Source organism: Podarcis tiliguerta (assembly GCF_965153285.1).
Source record: "Podarcis tiliguerta genome assembly, chromosome: 11".
In the NCBI taxonomy this organism is placed as follows: domain Eukaryota; kingdom Metazoa; phylum Chordata; class Lepidosauria; order Squamata; family Lacertidae; genus Podarcis; species Podarcis tiliguerta.
This window is the reverse complement of record NC_139544.1, coordinates 20,812,039-20,830,547: the sequence shown is the minus strand read 5'-3', so window position 1 is coordinate 20,830,547 and position 18,509 is coordinate 20,812,039. Positions and strand designations below refer to the sequence as shown.

Here is an 18,509-nt window from a genome sequence, read left to right as displayed (position 1 = left end):
CATCACAGTGCTTTAAAAATATTGTGCAGGTGTGCCTCAGTTTTAATCTCAGAAGAGATTAAAGAGTTTCCTTCTGAAACATCTTGCATGGGATGAGGGAGCCTTTAAAGTTCACAGCACACTCCCCAAACTTAAATCTGTCCTCTTCCTCCATGAACATTTGCTATAAGTGCCCCTGCAGACTGGGATGGCATTGTGGGTATATTATTTGGCATATCATTGACACAATAATAGTGCATTAGAGGTGGGTTTATACTGGACTATCCGCACTTCATTCTGCTTTATCAGTTGTTCTGCGATGCTCTCCCAATGTTAAGATATCTTACGCAACAGTTCAGTTCCAGAAATCAATGTATATTCAGTAGAACCTTGGTTTTCGAGCATTCGGAAGTCAACCAATTCAGAACTTGAACACCAAAAACCCAAAAACGAATGCTTCCATTTTCGAATGCACCTCGGAAGCTGAACAGCTTCCAAGGCACATTTCTCCATTTTCTCCATTTAATTGCCGACTGGCAACTGTGCCTCGGTAGTCGAATGTTTCGGAAGTCGAACGGTCTTCCAGAACGGGTTACGTTCGACAACGGAGGTTCCACTGTACACACACAAAAAGTAAAGCCAAGAACACCTGGAACCAACCCCCACCCCACCCCCCACAAGGTGGAGGTCTGCCTACCTGGCTTTGGGAAGGTGCAAGGGCTCTGGCAATGTTCCAGAGCCCTCCCAACACCTTCCCAAATCCCACGAAGCCCTTGCCCAACTTTGGGAAATATGCTGGTTCTAGAACCCTGCCCAAAGCCCTCAAGCATTATTCGCAATGTGCTCCCAGAGCTCTCATGCCTTCCCAAAGCCAAGTAAGTCCGCTTCCGCAGCTTTGCACAGGTCGGGAAAATAGATAAATGAGAGAGTCTCTTTCCTCTGCTATAATAAATAAGAAATGTAGCTCTTCAGCATATAAGAAGCCAATTGACTGGAGACAAACTCTGCATTGCCCAAATATGGAAAAGGAAAAACCCTTCAATTATAACAAGATAGTTAAGAAAAAATATGGGGGAAAGCTTTAATGACAAAGCTAGCATATCTATGAAAAGCTTCAAGAAACAATCAGTTTGGATAATTTATTGAGAGATGGGCTTTCTTCATCGAATACTGTACTCAAATCAAATTTAGCCCTTTTAAAAACATTACCAGCCCCAATTCAGGACATCCATTGTCTTGAAAACCAACTCTTAATAGGACAAGGGGAAATGTGTAATCATCCCTTGCAAATGATTTAAGATAGTGTCAGAACCAGGACCAGCAAAGAAAAGCTTTTATGCATTGAGAGCAAGGGAAAATAAAACTGCGTATTAGAATCTTTAAGACAACCCAGGGGGGTTATCTGAGCAAATGGAGAAGGGAAGGGGTTGAGAGTTCTGGGACAGGGCATGTCTAACCAAACGGGCTAGCTAAACAAACAAATCCTTTCATAAATAGTTGGACAGGTTTGATGTACTGTTTGGAGTTGGCAGTGTGCACAGAGAAGGTCTTATTGCAGGGCCAAGGATCTAGAACTAGTCTCCAGCTCAAGTCAAGCCCAAACTTGTAAAGAACATCTCTTTTATGGGTTCAATCAGTAGGTTTGGGGCTGGCAGGCCAACAATGAGGAAGGAATATGCTTCCCCCCTGCCCCACAAGACTGGTACACTATAAATAGCTAATTCTCATGTCCAGGAATTGGAGTTCCTAATAATATTTTGGGGGAAGTTGCATTCCACCTGAATGAAAGGGGTGCAGTCTAGGAGTACCAGATTCCTACTGGCACTGAAATCTCAAATGGCTAGGAGTACTTATGAACCGCTTAGACTGGTTTGTCAGCTACAGCTGTGCAGTAGCCTGACCTTATTTGCCCATGCTCTCAGTACATCCCACCTGGACTACTGTAACAGATTCTGCATCAGACTGCCCTTGAAGATAGTTTAGAGGCTGCAGCAAGTAGGAGGCAGCCTGTTCTTGCACCACTGACCCTGAAAGTGCTGCACTGGCTGCCAGTGAGCCCAGTTCAGAAGCCATAAACCACTTAGGACCCAAGGATCCAAAAGAGCAGTTCCCAAAATGTGAACTTGGGCCCTATAATCAGCAAGGGAGGTCGTCTTGGTGGCGACACTGCAGGCTGCTGCTCAGCTGGCACTGACTCGTTACAGGGACTTATCAGTGGTAGTTCCCCATTTGTGGAATGTCCTCACTGGCTATATGCACCTCTCTCTCTCATTATTAATGTTCAGGAGGAACTTGCTAAATTGTCTTGTTTACTCAAGCATTTGAGAGCTACATTTGATACTGTTCCAGGCAACCCTGAAATTATGAGCTGAGAGTATGTGATTGTCCTTAATTGTTTTTTGTTGTTTTAAATATTTTACTTGTTTATTTCTACACATTTAAAAACAAGTATGAATCACAATTAATGCTGCACAATCAGTGCAAAATAATAAGCAAATTTGGGATGTGTTTTGGAAATTTGTCTTGAGCTAATTAAATCAGTTGCTTTACTTCGTTTTCATACCATTCACATTTTGAAATGCAGCCAGAAAGCAATACGATATCAGCTTTCCCCACACCTAAAATCTAGTTGTCAACTGTTATTAGGGAGTTGCCATTATCTTAGTAATAACAAAGAGTGTTTAATAAGGACATTTTTATTTGACATACTTTATTTTTAAAAAATCTTGAGAAAGTTACATTTCCACTTCACAATATTTTCAAACAAGGCCTTACGGTTTGCATTAAAGCTTCAAATATTATCTTCTGAAAATTGTCTACATGATGTACACTTGTATAGAGCTTTGCAGATCACACAGTAGTCCCTAACAGGTTTGTTAGTTATAGCAGCTATATATGAATGATCCACACAAGGTTTCACTTAGTCTGAATGTAAAGTGCTCTTTCTTTTCAGTAGAAACTGGATGGGTCCCCCCCCCCCTTTTCTAAAAAAAAGACCAAACGAAACCATGACACAACATTCCTGGGTGGTTTAAAACTTTTCAATTTTAGTTTAAAGCAAGAAGCTCTGCATAGACAGGTAAGGGGTATCTTTGCCCCTGGTCCCTTCAACGGAAGTGTAAGCATCACAACATTTATATTGAATAGGTCCCAAACAATCCACTAATTCTCAGTACTGATTGAAACAGTATGGTGCATAAAGGTAGCAGAAATGTCCAAATCCACTTGTTGATTAAATTATGATGGGGGGTGGTTCTTTTTAAAAAGCAGAATATCACTTCACTGTACAATAAATAAGTTATGGCTTAGTCAGCATCTCATAAATAAACACAAGCTAAAAGTAACGCTTTGGGCTACAGTTTTATGATCCCGAATGATCAGCAGCTGCCAAACCTTGGGGAACCTGTTGCAGTATTTTTAAACAGTACTTAGCAAAACATATTACACAAATTTAATTCCGCCAAAAGAAAACGATGATCAGAAGTGCAGTGCTTCACCAACCTCTGCTTAAGAGCGGCATTTGCCACAAGCTAAGCAGACTATATGGAGCTTCAGTCAGTTTTGTATGGATTGCTTTCTAGCTAACACATCTAATTGACAAGGGCACCCTAAGGCAAAAGTGTTCCAAACTTAATGGTCAGTACACTTTATTCTAAACACACTAAAAACCATTTTTAAAAATGAAGTTACAGTATAAACTACGCAAACAAAAAATGTTCACTTTTTCTTTTTTTAAAAAAAATCTATAATATTACCATTTGGGCCTGCATTTTTAAATCTCTCTCTATGCAGTTTTCAACAGCAAGGTCTGATGTTTCAAGAGAAATTGCACTTATATTTAAATATACTGAAGTACAGTATGTAGGAAATAACCAACAACACTGAAAACACACATAAGAACCTTGCTATTGATCACTGATAGACAGACAGGTTTGTAAAAGTCAATTGCGTGAGTCACAATAAATCCATCTTGGATACAATCATTGTGATTCACATCTATCTCCCAATTATTATGTGTTCTATTGCAGTGTGGATTCACAATGTACTCTGCTCCCATGCAAATATAGTAACCGGGACACCTAACCATTCGCAATGTAGTGAAATAAACTCCTTTTCAAGCAAGGAGCATACATAATGCATAACCATAAGAAATGCAGTGTTACACAGGGCCCATTTCCATTTTGAAATGGAATGTGAATGCCAGCAAGCATCAGCTAAGTAAAAATGTAAAACCAGATAGCCACCAGACTTTCAGCTTATGAAAGGCTATGAGACTGCAAATCCATTTGATTTCTGAAGGCTCCAAAGGCATGCCAAAAGGCAGGTCAAGGGGTGACTCCAGAAAGCCCTTTCTGGACAAAAGAAATCTGGTAGAGATGGAAAAATTTCTGTGACACTTAAAAAACGAAACGGAAACAGAAAGACTCGAAAGCAGGGTTGCAGCAAAAGCACTTAGGAGATATGATGTAATTAAGACATAATGCTAAAGATGGATCCGTGGGCATTACATGTCTTCATCTTCGTATTTCAAATATTTTGCTGCAATCGTTTCTTCCAGGTGAATTCCTGCACTCCCCATCAATGCAAAAGCTGGATACATTTTACCAGAGCAGTCTACCTGACGCTCATAAAGACATTTCATCCTGTCTGCGTCATAGAATCCAACTTTGCCTTTGTCATAGTCAAGGCAGATTCCAATGCATGATGGCATAGGAAGAATTCTGTTCATAGAATCTTTGGAAGCAGCTGGAGCAGGAGAAACCTTAGGGATAAAGAATTTCTTCATGCCTAAGGTTACCAGTGTGAAAGGCTGCAAGGACTCAACAAAGATGTCTTCACTCCCACTGTCATGACCACTGTCTTGTTCATATCTGGAAGAAGAACACAACATTGATTGGTGTATACTAGACATACTGGAATATCTCCTAAAATCTTCAAAGTTTTCTCACAGTCCAGCACAGTAAATTTCACACAATAAAGCACAGACCCTTAAAACATTGTGCATGAAGCCAGATCCTCTGCCATGCAGTCCCAAAGTATGCTAGAGGGCAGGGAGAAGGTGTGCTGAGAATCTACATAACATCAACACTAGGAAGATTTGTGCAGATTTAAATGAGAACTGCGTGCATGGTCATGTGAGTTAACCACACTTTTTGACAATGGAAAAATGGCCCTCCTCTGTGATCCTGCCATTATGGCTTGCAACCACAGCAAGGTCCTTGGAGCAGGATCCTGGCTTGTGTCCTTGGAGGTACGTTACATCCATCTCAAGTGATACCACATTCTTAAATTGATCTGTACTGCCGAAGGCCAAGACTCAAGGCAAGCACCAATTGCAATGCATATAGGGCATCCTGCCCCCCCCCCCCATCTTGTTTGATGTCCCTTCCACAGGATGGAAGAAGTCAAAATGTGTTTGAAGAATGAAAATCTAGGTAAGTCAACTGTGAAGCAAGCTCAGGAAATTTGGACGAGAGTCACTTGTCTCTCAGCTTCAAAAGATGTTGTAAGACTAAAACGCTGCTTTGATTTCCTCTGAGGAAGGCCAAGTACAAATGTAAATAGTTGAGAAAATAGTATACAAGGTCAAAGTTTGAGGCATTGCATAAAGTAACAACTTTGGTACCTCTGAGATCAACAGGACTATGCTACTATGCTACAGGGTAACTTCTATCAGCAACGTTCAACGAAACAAACGAATCAAAGAGGATTTTAACTTTCTGAAACAGTTAAAGTAATTCCTCTTCTGAAAATGGTATTTCGGTGGCAGTGTTAACCAGCACAATTCTCAAGTGAAGCCAAACAGGCTCTGGCAATGTGAATACATGGTACAGTTCATGACAACTACAACTTGTTGTTTCTTTCTATTTTATAGAAAGCATGTACCTGGTCACCATCGTCCCCTGAACTATTTCCTCTGTGCAAAGAAACTTTCTTGGATTAAAATTTGCAATGTCATTTACCATTTTGTTCTATGCCAAATGCTATAAATATTAAACACCTTTCCTTTGTAATTCTGCTGGACTTACCATATGCAGGCCTCCAGTGATAAGTTCTCCTCTGCAAAAAATCACTATGAACTAGGTCAGCCCTAACATGGCTTCCAGATAATTGAGCACAAATGAGAGTACCGTATTTTTGCTCTATAGGACACACTTTTCCCCCTCCAAAAATGAAGGGGAAATTTATGTGCGTCCTATGGAGCGAATGCAGGCTTTCGCTGAAGCCTGGAGAGCGAGAGGGGTCGGTGCGCATCGACCCATCTCGCTCTCCAGGCTTCAGGCAGCTATCCCCAAGCCTTCTGAGCCCAGCGGGAGTTCCCGCCGGGCTCCGAAAGCTTGTGGATAGCCTGTTTTGTGGGCTGGGTTCAGGGGAAGCCCGCTTCCCCCGTCCCCAGCTCTGCAAGCTCCGGGAGTGGCGGCAAGGTTGCGCGCAATCTCACCGCCTCTCCTGGACCTGTTTTGGGGGCTGAGGTCGGGGGAAGCTCGGGCTTCCCCCGTCCCAGCCCCGCGGCTAAAAACGAAGCCGCGCGCAACCTCTCCCGGCTGGAGAGGTTGCGCGTGGCTAAAGAGGAAGCCAAGACAGCCAGCAGGATGGATCCCGCTCGCTGTCTTGGCTTCTTTGTTCTTTGGGGCTGGGTGGGGGAAATATTTTTTTTTTCTTTATTCCCCCCCCTAAAAACTAGGTGCGCCCTATGGTCCGGTGCGCCCTATGGAGCGAAAAATACGGTAATAATCTGGATTCAAGAACCTTACAGCTAGAGGCTACTGCTCTCCGTGAACTGAGGTGGAACAAATAACAAAGGCATCCCCAGCAGATAAAGCAGGATCCTATTCCTGGCAAGCAGGAAACCCTAAAGCTAGAATCTATACTCTTAGAAGTGAGCCACTGGATATTGGCTACTAGAAAACATGTACCTTAACAGCCAAGAGCAGAAAGACCAGGTCTAAATTGTAAATTATAAGCGTCTGTGTGTCGTAACTAAACCTCTTCACATTTTTTCTCTCAAAATTTTCACTGATCCTCCCCTATCCAATGACTCCCAAAAGCTTTTCCCAAGGGTTATGGGCAGTGCTTTTTTTCTTTAAAAAAATAAAAAATGTTTAGGGGTGTCTCATTTTCCTACCCATACTGAAATACTGCCGTCAATGAGGCCAAGCTGAGATTCACAAAGTGTTTAGGGGTATGCGTACCCCTGCGTCATCCCCCCCATAAAAGAGAACTGATTATGGGACACTCTAGAATGGTATGGACTAGAGCAGGCTTCCTCAAACTCGGCCCTCCAGATGTTTTGAGGCTACAATTCCCATCATCCCTGACCACTGGTCCTGCTAGCTAGGGATCATGGGAGTTGTAGGCCTGGACTAGAGGGCTGCAATTGGCAAGGGGGATTAGCACAAAGAAGGAGCCTTCGTTGGTCCCAGGAGAAGCCACCATTGGATACAACTCTTTGTTTCTTAAGGCAGATGATGATGATGATGATGGATTTCTTCTGTGCAGGTTATTACCCACATACTGGTTACAGGGTTTCCATCTATTTATCTATATCCCTGTGGGTAAATTTTCCCAAGCTCACACTTGCTGATGTAACACCTCCCACACTCATGAAATCTCTTTGGCCTCCAGTTCTTTTCCCAAACAGGCTTCACTTCCATTTTTAAGTGTGCAACAGGAGAAAACACTGCAGTTGAGTGTAGCAGCAATGGTAGTAATTACCAGCAGCAACATTTGAGAGCTAGGAAGTATTACTACTCCATTTCACCTTCCAATTCTCTCTTGCAAAATCCCATGCACCCATGCTCGCCTTACAAAATCATATAGAGTGAGAGTTGGAACCTTCTTCTAACATACACCTCCACCCTCAGTTGAGTCAGGATTTGGGGGAGGAAATCATTTTGAGACTCTCAAAAAGAAGAAGAAAGCACTCTGCAAATAATAATAATTCCCTTTTTCAGGTTCAGGGCAGGAGGTTGAAGGAAAATTGTCTGAGGGATGGAAAGATGGCAGTATAATAGAGATCAGCAAACCCTTCAAATTCCTGCTTTGGGTAGTTCATTGTAAGTTTGTGTTTACTGTGATGTGTTCTAGTGTATGATAAATAAAAATTGAAGAGCCAAGGCTATGAAGGAAGATATTTAAAGTCAGCAAAAAATGCAGGTATAAAGAGGTTGCGCCTAAGGCATGAATCAACAGGTGGGAAGCCAAAATAGCCCCCATCTACACATGCTAAAGAGACAAGTCTTTGCATCTTTGCTTTACACAGGATGTAAAGTAGCTGGGCAGATGTATATATCTACTAGCAACAATCCGGACTGTACTTCTGAGAAATGTGCAATTTCAAACTGTATTAATTTTTTAAAAAATTGTCCACCTTTTTTCCATTCTTCCCCCCTCCTCCTCTTTCTGGCCCTTTTCTTCATGTTGTAAGATTTTTCTCTCCCCGACAGTGTCACGCAACTGTAATCTTAAAAAAAAAATTAAAACGGCACTTGTCAGTACTACTGAAGAGGGAAAACAAGGATTATGAACAAAGCAACTGATTCAGGACAAATATGGGCAGCCAGCATTAGCAAAATACCCATCACAGCAGCCGCATTGGAATCATCATCCAGTGAAGAAGGATTAGTTCCCCCAGATGCTGAACATGAAAAGAAGCTAATAGAAGTTGAAAGGGCAGCTTAGATCCTGTCCTCCTCATTTCCACCCCTCATGCTAGAAGCAGGAGGTCAAAGGAGACTGACCTGAAGGGTCTGAGCTGAGTTAGAAGAGTAGCCGTGAATGCATTGCTGTCTGCATGCATGCACATATTATTTCTGCTCAATTTAAGCAATGTATACAATACCATAAAAAGGAGGCTTCTTGCCTGCTGGTGTGAGCTGCTGCAGTGCTGAGCAATGATCTGTAACAGTTTGCTTTTGAATCACACTCTATCGCACTTCTGAGCTGAATGCTTTTTTATTGTTGCTGCTGCTGCACTGAGTAGAAATTTAGCTTGTACAAGCACGCAAGTCAAAACGAAATCAGCAATCTGTCCTTTTATGCCCATGTGCTTCTTGGAAATGCAGATATAGATATTTGATACACAAGTGCGAGCACCAACTCTGATACACAAGTACTAGCATCAAATCTGTGTTCCTCTTCCCTATACAAGTTGTAGGAAATGTACGTTACAGTGACCAATATTCACAAGGGGGGAAAGGCAGGAACAAATGCCATGTTGACATGTGCATGAGTAAGCAATCAAGAGCATGTCGCTTTTTTAGAGACCCACTCCAATTGAAATCACTTGAAACAAAATCTCTAAAGAGAAACAATCACTCTCTAATAGTGAAATCTTGGAAATGGAACCAGAAAGAGGGCTGCCGAGAAGCAAACGGGGTGTATCAGCATCCTTGGGGGAATCCCAAGTTTTATTTAAAACTTGAGAATTTAAAACCAGGAGAAAGAGGCAGACTGCCTTCCCCGTGTGAAGGCAGCTGAGGCAGCAATCCAGCTGTTACTTCAACCAATATGGCTTTTATCTTATATAACCTCTGCATTAGCCTCTACGAAAGAGACAAAAGGTATTACTCACCTTGGGCTTGTTAGATCACGAGAATTTTGGAACCATTCTTGGATCTTAGCATCAGATGCAACTCCTACTTTCACTAAATATGAATAGGGCTCCACGCGGAGAGCCCAGAAATGCTTCCCTTTCACAATACCGGTGTCTCCAACAACATAGTCTAATGTAGTGTAGCAACCGGCTTGGATACGTTCAGCTCCCAGAAGCAAAGGAAATCCAGCCCTGCTTTCCACAGCATTTCTCCTCGCATTCAGCACGAGGTGTTCGCTATTGTAGCCACACTTGTCATCGAAAAGGAAACTAAAAACTGAAAAATATGCATCCTGGATCAGCATCTAATGATTGAGATATTATTTTTAAATCACTTTTTTTACTCTATCAGCAGACTGGACAGGGAATCTCAGACATAATTACTAGAACACATTAGTGGCACCATGAATCCTATTAAAGTGCAATTAACTTCACCTCCCAAGATTTTGTTTGTTTTAATAAGCATGATGCAAAGGATGCCCCTTTCCTTAAGACACCATAATTATGCTAATTTATTTTTGTGGGCCAAATGGTATTGGCTTCTCTATATCGTAATTTTGAAATTGCCAACAACTGGGGCACTACATTGCCACTTCTTCCCTTAAATATCTGATATTTTAAGAAACTGTGATTGCTACGAAGTTCTAATATTTTAAATAGTTTTGCTTGCTATGGTTTACAATCTCCTCCTTGGTTCTTCAGCAAGAAGGGAAAGGCAGTATGAGCTCTCAGGTGCTGAAGACCATCAGCACTAACTTAATTTTATATTCACAATTAATGTAGCCTTCTACTAATAAATAATCTCTGTGGTACGACGCTCCGGCTCTTCCTCTCATTCAGAGAACCATTCCCTTGATTCCATAACCCAGTCCTCCCATTATGGATCAACTTTTGGCAGAGTGAACTTTTCAGTCATCTGTTTCTTCATCCCTTGTGTGTTCTATGCTCTTTAAATTAAATATAATTAGTTTCATTTCGTTTCTCCCTAAAAAAATATTCGGCTGGCATCTAAGGATGTTTTCTTTCTTCCAGATTCAAATGATTCAATCTGATGGTACATTTGGCACTACATATCTCCATTCAGGAAGTACCTATAGAGGAACATCTATAGGCACCATTCAAATTCAAGTATATGAAGACCAATTGAGACTAATTTTCAACACTCAAGGTTTAGATTTTGTTCTACTACATACAGCGAAGGAATGCACAATTGGTTCACACACTGACCAAATAGAATGTGTTATTTTAGACATAAACACATTATCTGAATATGTTTCCAATGTTTGCCGTTGTGTAGTGACAGCTGCATTTGTTATTGATTACTCCCAACCCAAAACTGAATCCAAACAAGATTGGCTAGCAGACCACAAGACTTATGTGGGATGGGTAACCAGCATGGTAAGGCGGTGCTGCGAAGCCACCCTCCCCACAGCAGTATTGCTGTCACTTACCTGAAGGGACAGTGGCCATGTCAGGGCACACTGGTGATAGTGCTGGAATGGTTCTGCCAGTGCCAACCTCACCACCCACCTGCCCCTCACATCCAGAAGCCTTGAGTGCTTCAGGACTAGCTGTTGCACCTGGAAGCTCAGGTGTTACTAGCAGCCAAGGGCATCACTTCCACTGCAGCTACGGATGTTAAGAAAACTGCAGCCTATTCTTTCTGATGAGGCCCTGGTGTTCATCAGTCATTACCCTGAGACATGGTGACTGGGCTGACCTTGGAAACTATTCAGTAGTCTTGGTGCAGGGGAATGAAACTGTCCACCTTTTAACAAAGCTGAGTCATCAGGGGCACATTGTACTAATGCTTTTGTGATCAAAAGAGATCTCTCTTTTATTAATAGAGCTCTAAGTGGTTACCGTAACTTCTCCTTTGTATTTCATTTGTTCCACTATGAATACTTGTCTTTTGGTCCTTCCTTTCCTAAAACTGTCTCCTTCAATAGCCATTGCACCTGGTCACATTTACGTAGCTTTATTAAACAATTAAGCATCTGCATTTGCTTGTTTTCATGTCCCTTGGCCCTCTGGTGTTGTTTATCAGGTTGTATCTCTGCAAAGAGGTACTGTATTTTTAGTGTTTGTAAATGTTAAAGTGGTTTATAAAACAGAAACTAAGATTGCCTCCTCCTAAGATCAACCAAGTGTGTCATCTTAACAATACAATTCACTGCATCAAGTTTAAATAGGATATGGAAACACTTCTTGTAGTTGCCCCCATTTATGGAGTTCACCTTAAAAGCTTGCCAAATCTGTGCGCATTTCAGAAATATTGCTAGAGCTACCTGTTTGGGCTAAATATTGGGGCTCGTGGTTAAAGCAGGCAGAGTGGGGAACTTAAAATATTAATTTAATGGAATTTTATTATAACTTGCTGATGGGTATACTTCTGTGTCAGTGTTCATATATGTATGCACAGCAAGACCTCAACCTTCCACAGCCAGCAGTTTGGGAGTTGCAAAAATACATGAATTGTACCTGGAGCTGGAGGTGTGTGCAAGATAACTTCCCTGCTCCAAGGACTACAGATAGATCCTTTATATCCTCTGACTCTGAAGGCATAGCTGCTGTTAGTGTCAAGATCAGAGATGATCTCACTCTTGCCGAAGACTTCAGTCTCTTGCCAGGCTGGGTTAGCATCTTCTCTGTTCAGTTTACGGTATTCAAGGATGTAAGTATCAGCTGAACCTGCTTTCTGTGGATGATCCCAACAGATCAAAGCTTTGTTATACATTTTGCTTTGTTCCTCATTGATTTCTGGTATATCAACACCTGAATTAAACATACAAGAATAATTTTTTAGATTTGCAAACAAGCTTTTAACTTCACTAAATTAAAACAAAGACTTCTCCAAGTTGATAGTTGTTGGGCTGGGAGGGAATTCTACAGAATCCGTGCTGGACCTTATTCATCCTTGGTTGTCACTCGCTCAACAGCAGTGCTGCTCATACCATCTACCAATCCCCTGGTAACAATACATTAAACTCCAGGGAAATCATTGGCTGCTCCTGATAACACCTTACCTGGACTCATTCCCAATCTAAATATGCTCTGAGATCAACTAAAAAAGGTAAAGGTACCCCTGCCCGTACGGGCCAGTCTTGACAGACTCTAGGGTTGTGCGCCCATCTCACTCAAGAGGCCGGGGGCCAGCGCTGTCCGGAGACACTTCCGGGTCACGTGGCCAGCGTGACATCGCGGAAACGCCATTTACCTTCCCGCTAGTAAGCGGTCCCTATTTATCTACTTGCACCCGGGAGTGCTTTCGAACTGCTAGGTTGGCAGGCGCTGGGACCGAGCAACGGGAGCGCACCCCGCCACGGGGATTCAAACAGCCGACCTTTCGATCAGCAAGCCCTAGGCGCTGAGGCTTTTACCCACAGCACCACTCGCGTCCCTCTGAGATCAACTAGGTTACAAGAAAAAGCAACTCCGGCATGTGCATAACAGACAGCACACACAGCTGTGTCAAATGCTGACTTGACTTTGCCACACTATGATTACTTCTTCAATACAAAGGATCTGTTCTGTCTCCCCCAAAATGCCCAATAGTAGCATGGCCTATTAGGGTATTTTCTAGTACTAAGAAATTCCCATAGTTGTTACAGGTATACAACTGACTTTTCAAGAACTTTGAAAACTCAGCTGAGAGCAAATTGTGTTTGGAAAGACTATGTGGGAGGGGGAGAAATTAAGCAGAGCCTCCTTTCCAACTTACCACTCGAAAGGAAAGACATGTCCCCAAGAGCCTCCTGTGGCTTTGCTATGTCAAGAACAAAATCTTCAAAAGAAGCTTGAGCTGCAGGTCTGAAGCTCTTCAAAGATTCAGTTGCTTTTTGAATTCTGTATGTGGAAAAGTTTTACTAGCTAGATATATACATATGCATTCTTTCTTAACAAGTTAGCCAGTGGCCCTCAAACTTTTCTCTCTGGGCCACACTTTCAGAATAAAAATTTGCTTGCGCCACGCCAATCTTTCTACTGATAAGAAATGCATTGGAAAACGAAAAGAAACAACTTCTAGGAGTGTCTGATTTGTCACATAGAATACAACTACTTTGTAATATGCTTGTAAGACATTCAGAAAGCATAAAACAACGCAGCTACATAAGAACATGAATCATTCACAAAATATAATATTGATTGTCCTTAAATCTGCCCAACACACTTGCTATCTTCTGCTGCCACATCAGTGTGGCTGGCGCACCACACTCTTTGAGCACGACTGCTTTAGCCTCTTATAAGTGAGAGAAAGAAAAGATCTTGCAAATGCATAATACCTTCCAGAGACCCATACTAAAATATATGATCCTTTAGTTTTTGCTAATGTCTTAGAATGAATAAGATGAGTCACCTGCCAAAGTATTCTTCTTCTTTGACTTTCCTATGTAACAGTGGAATTGTAATCCCCAGTAGTTTATTATATATTGATTATTCAATTAATCAGAAACTTTATGGTGCATAGTTGACATAAGCTAGTTTGAAAGAAAGGAGGGACACGATCTACTAGGATGTTCTCCTCTGCAAAGAAATTACAAGTGTATTGGAGCTACTTGAGACCCATGATCTCGAAACATATCACCTAGATCCAAAATACAGAAAGTGGGCAGAAAATAATTTTACTTCCGGATGAGGGAAGTTACCCCACATGCAGATCTCCATACTCAAATTATGGTGAAGAACAAGGCATGTTTTGAAGTACAGTGGTACCTCAGGTTAAGTACTTAATTCGTTCTGGAGGTCCGTTCTTAACCTGAAACTGTTCTTAACCTGAAGCACCACTTTAGCCAATGGGGCCTCCCGCTGCCGCCGCAGCACGATTTCTGTTCTCATCCTGAAGCAAAGTTCTTAACCTGAAGCACTATTTCTGTAACCTGAAGTGTATGTAACCTGAGGTACCACTGTACATCATCTTAGCCTGGAGAAGAGGAGGTTAAGGGGTGATATGATAGCCATGTTCAAATATATAAAAGGATGTCACATAGAGGAGGGAGAAAGGTTGTTTTCTGCTGCTCCAGAGTAGCGGACACGGAGCAATGGATCCAAACTACAAGAAGGAAGATTCCACCTAAACATTAGGAAGAACTTCCTGACAGTAAGAGCTGTTCGACAGTGGAATTTGCTGCCAAGGAGTGTGGTGGAGTCTCCTTCTTTGGAGGTCTTTAAGCAGAGGCTTGACAACCGTATGTCAGGAGTGCTCTGATGGTGTTTCCTGCTTGGCAGGGGGTTGGACTCGATGGCCCTTGTGGTCTCTTCCAACTCTATGATTCTATGATCTAAACATTTTAGAATATAAATGGCATACCTTTCATGAAGCTGTTTCGCTGTTTGAACAAAACAAGACTGGTCTGTTTCTTTAAGAACTTCTTGGGCATACCCTACAAGGCCATTATTTTCTAGAAGTCCCTGGTACTCTTCTATCTGAGAATGCAATTTCTCCAGTCTTAGGTTTTTGGAAGCTTCAATAGCCCTGAGTGCAGTCGCTCGCCTCTCTTCCAAAACATCGAACAACTTATCGAAGCTGTGAGATGCTTCTTCCTTAGCTCTTTCGCCATTATGCTGAAAAACAGGAACATATTTTTCAATTTCCAAAGGTAGCTAGGTCAGTCTGTTGCAGCAAAAACAAGAGGCCATACCTGCTAACATTTCAAGGATCTGAAGAGCAGTAATAAAATTTGCAGTCTGCCGGAAGACTCGTTCTTGCTTTTAGCAAAACAATGACATTGAAAATCTAAGCTTTTGGTGCAAAGTGCACTTACATACTGTATTTTCAAAGTTACAAAGAACCACTTCCAAGCTAGGTTAATTAACACTTCACTAAACACACAGCTGTCCTGGCCTGAATACAAGAGCTGTTATTGACAAGTCAGATGTTGCAAAATGTGTGAAGAGCTGCTCTCATTATCAGGTGACAGTGAGGCTCACCTGAAGTTAGTTGTGTGAAAATAAATCTAATTATAAATTTCTAACAAAAACTAAAAGAAAACTCCTAAATTTACTATTTTGTTTTATCAAGAGATAGATGTGGGACTTTAAAAAATAGCAGTATTTATAATGCAAACCTTTAAAATCACTTTCATTGTCCCTTTGGCTACAATAAAGATAAAATAATAACTTGGATACAGTGGTACCTTGGTTCACAAACTTAATGCGTTCCAGGAGTCCATTTGACTCCTGAAACCATTCAAAAGCCAAGGCATGGCTTCCAATCAGCTGCAAGAGCTTCCTGCATTCAATAAGAAGTTGCAGAAGCCGTGTCGGACATTCGGCTTCCAAAAAACATTTGCAAACCGGAATACTTACTTTCGGGTTCGCGGCGTTCAGGAGCCACTTTGTTCGGGAGCCAAGCCATTTGAGAACCAAGTTACCACTGTACTTATTTCAAAAATATTTCAATAACAGTATCTGCACCTCACTGAAAATATTGGTTCCAACCTAAATGGAAAATTACATCCCTCCATGCATTTTTTTCTAGTGTGAATCCACTACTTACCACCTGGTATTTGCCCTGTTAGGTAAAAAGTATAAGTTTAGCTTGGTGGGTGGCACTGTGGTCTAAACCACAGAGCCTAGAGCTTGCAGATCAGAAGGGGTGGCTAACCTTTTGGGGCAAGATGGTCAAATTCACCCTTGGACAACCCTCTGGGGATCTCATGGCAACAGTGTGGGGTGGTCAAAAGTGGATGTGTGCTGCCCTGTCTTGCACTCTCACATGCATGCACAAAGGACACGCAGGCAGATATGCACACAGACAGAGCTCAATCCACCATCTTCAGCTTATCAATGCAGACCAGCTGAGAAGAGGTTATTGTCCCCTCCTTGCTCGTCAAATGCTTGATCTGGTGGTGACTATGAAGGATTTTCATCAGGTTTTGGGTTCTACCTACCCCCAACCACTGTGTCTACATTATAATCATCATTTTGTCACTGCCGCCAAAATTGGTGGTATCAGGGAGGGGGAGGAAATTGGTTTGCAAAAGTGCATCAGGCTCCCAAACTGGGTACAACCTCACAGACACACAAATCCGCCACTGTCTCCAATGTCTCATGTGAGCACACACACAGGTCAAACGATTTTCCTTGTGAGATTGCAACTTTTCCATCAGATACCCTTGTTTGCAACAACATCAATATCCGATGGAATCTGTACAAAGACTCCATGGAGAATGTTTCTACATATTTTCTTGCCTTAAGATTTATTTAAAGTCATTGTTGCTCTTGGAACATTGTTCTCACATTACTCTTCAGACTTCTTTCTTTACGAAGCACCACTTTCTTAAACTTAAAGGTAAAGGTACCCCTGCCCGTACGGGCCAGTCTTGACAGACTCTAGGGTTGTGCGCTCATCTCACTCTATAGGCCGGGAGCCAGCGCTGTGCGCAGACACTTCCGGGTCACGTGGCCAGCGTGACAAGCTGCATCTGGCGAGCCAGCGCAGCACACGGAACACCGTTTACCTTCCCGCTGGTAAGCGGTCCCTATTTATCTACTTGTACCCGGAGGTGCTTTCGAACTGCTAGGTTGGCAGGCGCAGGGACTGAACGACGGGAGTGCACCCCGCCGCGGGGATCCGAACCGCCGAACATGCGATTGGCAAGTCCTAGGCACTGAGGTTTTACCCACAGCGCCACCCGCGTCCCTTAAACTTAGAAACTCCAAAATGTATTCACACATTCCAGTATTCCAAATGTTAAACTTGCCTTCAGCCAAAATGGTGGCAAAATGCCTACCATCACCAATATAAGCCTCTCCCCACAGTCTCATCTGCTTCAGGATGTAACTTACCATTACTTGCTTTTAAGAAATGCGTACTGGTTTCCTCTAACCCATGTTACAATTTTGTATTGCCTTCTGAACACTTTGCATGCAATACCACATTGTGGTATATCCTTCATCACAGTCAACGTTTTTTTTAATAAAATAATCTGCATTATAAATACCAGCCTACTGTGGCAGATCTTTTCACCCCAATTCCTAGAATGAAGATAAATATTCTCTACCCACCTACTAACCAAATATGCCAGATTCTTATTCAGCTTACGCAATTTGTTTATTATGTTCTTTAGAAACACATTTATAGGCAACTCTGCCAAATAACTGGATGAATAACTGGATCTCTGTGACAAAACAGAACTGGGAAAGGGAAGTAAGTTTTGAAACAACCAACTAAAACCTGAGGAAGGAGAGAGAATAGCTGATGGATTCATATTAGGTGCATTTACACCCCACTTGTCTTCCAAGGAGCTCAGGGTAGTGTAAATACATTGTAGTGTGAACTTAAGTTAGGCTGAAAGATAGCGACTGAGTTGCAGGTAATCCAGTGAGCTTTGTAGCTGAGTAGAGATCTGAACCCGAGTCTCATCACTCCTAATACAACAGCTTAACAATTATACAGTACCTATCTAGGAACCACTCCTCTTTTAAAGAAATTTGTATGCAAGTATTTTAAATATAAATGACTGATCTATGGCTAATATACATGGGTTTGTTTTTTAAGGGAAAGCTTATTTATTAAAAGCATTTATTTTTAATACTGCCTTGAACAAAACACAACACCTAGCCAACATGCATAAATTAACATTAAAATGAGCACACATCACCAGAGAGTGTTTAACACATGCAAATAAATAATTCTTACCTCTGCCTCTTTCATTAAAAGACCAAGTTCTGTAATCTGGCTTTTCACCTGGCTCTCCTTACTAATGAGGTAGTTTATGTCTTTTGAAAGTTTCTCCTATAAAAAATATCAGCAATTCTGGTTAGAAACAAAAGTAAAAACACTGCATAGGAATTCTAAGGCTAAATGTTCTGCTGCTTTTTGAAGCAGAATCTCTCAAGCAAACAGGGAATTGGGGACTCTTTTCAGAGGAATATCAGGATATTAAAAAAATAAGTAAGCAAATCCCCTTTGCTTTGACAAGCAACAGTGTCA

At 41.9% G+C, this 18,509-nt stretch overlaps 1 protein-coding gene across 8 annotated transcripts in view; it reads right to left on the bottom strand.

Moving 5' to 3' along the window:
• Positions 1-2,659: 2,659 nt before the first annotated feature.
• TRIM36 (tripartite motif containing 36) overlaps positions 2,660-18,509 on the bottom strand; it is a 55,532-nt gene continuing 39,682 nt past the window's right edge. For 4 of the 8 annotated variants that reach the window (XM_083403929.1, XM_083403928.1, XM_083403931.1 and 1 more), the window contains exons 5-11: positions 18,216-18,311; positions 14,883-15,136; positions 13,296-13,420; positions 12,056-12,349; positions 9,554-9,851; positions 8,351-8,443; positions 2,660-4,850 (exon numbers count right to left, since the gene is read on the bottom strand). In XM_083403929.1, coding sequence (XP_083260055.1) covers positions 4,484-4,850; positions 8,351-8,443; positions 9,554-9,851; positions 12,056-12,349; positions 13,296-13,420; positions 14,883-15,136; positions 18,216-18,311 — 1,527 coding nt within the window. In that variant the 3' untranslated portion in view covers positions 2,660-4,483. The remainder of the gene's footprint in view (positions 4,851-8,350; positions 8,444-9,553; positions 9,852-12,055; positions 12,350-13,295; positions 13,421-14,882; positions 15,137-18,215; positions 18,312-18,509) is intronic. The other 4 variants (XM_083403933.1, XM_083403932.1, XM_083403935.1 and 1 more) reach the window with 1 other exon arrangement.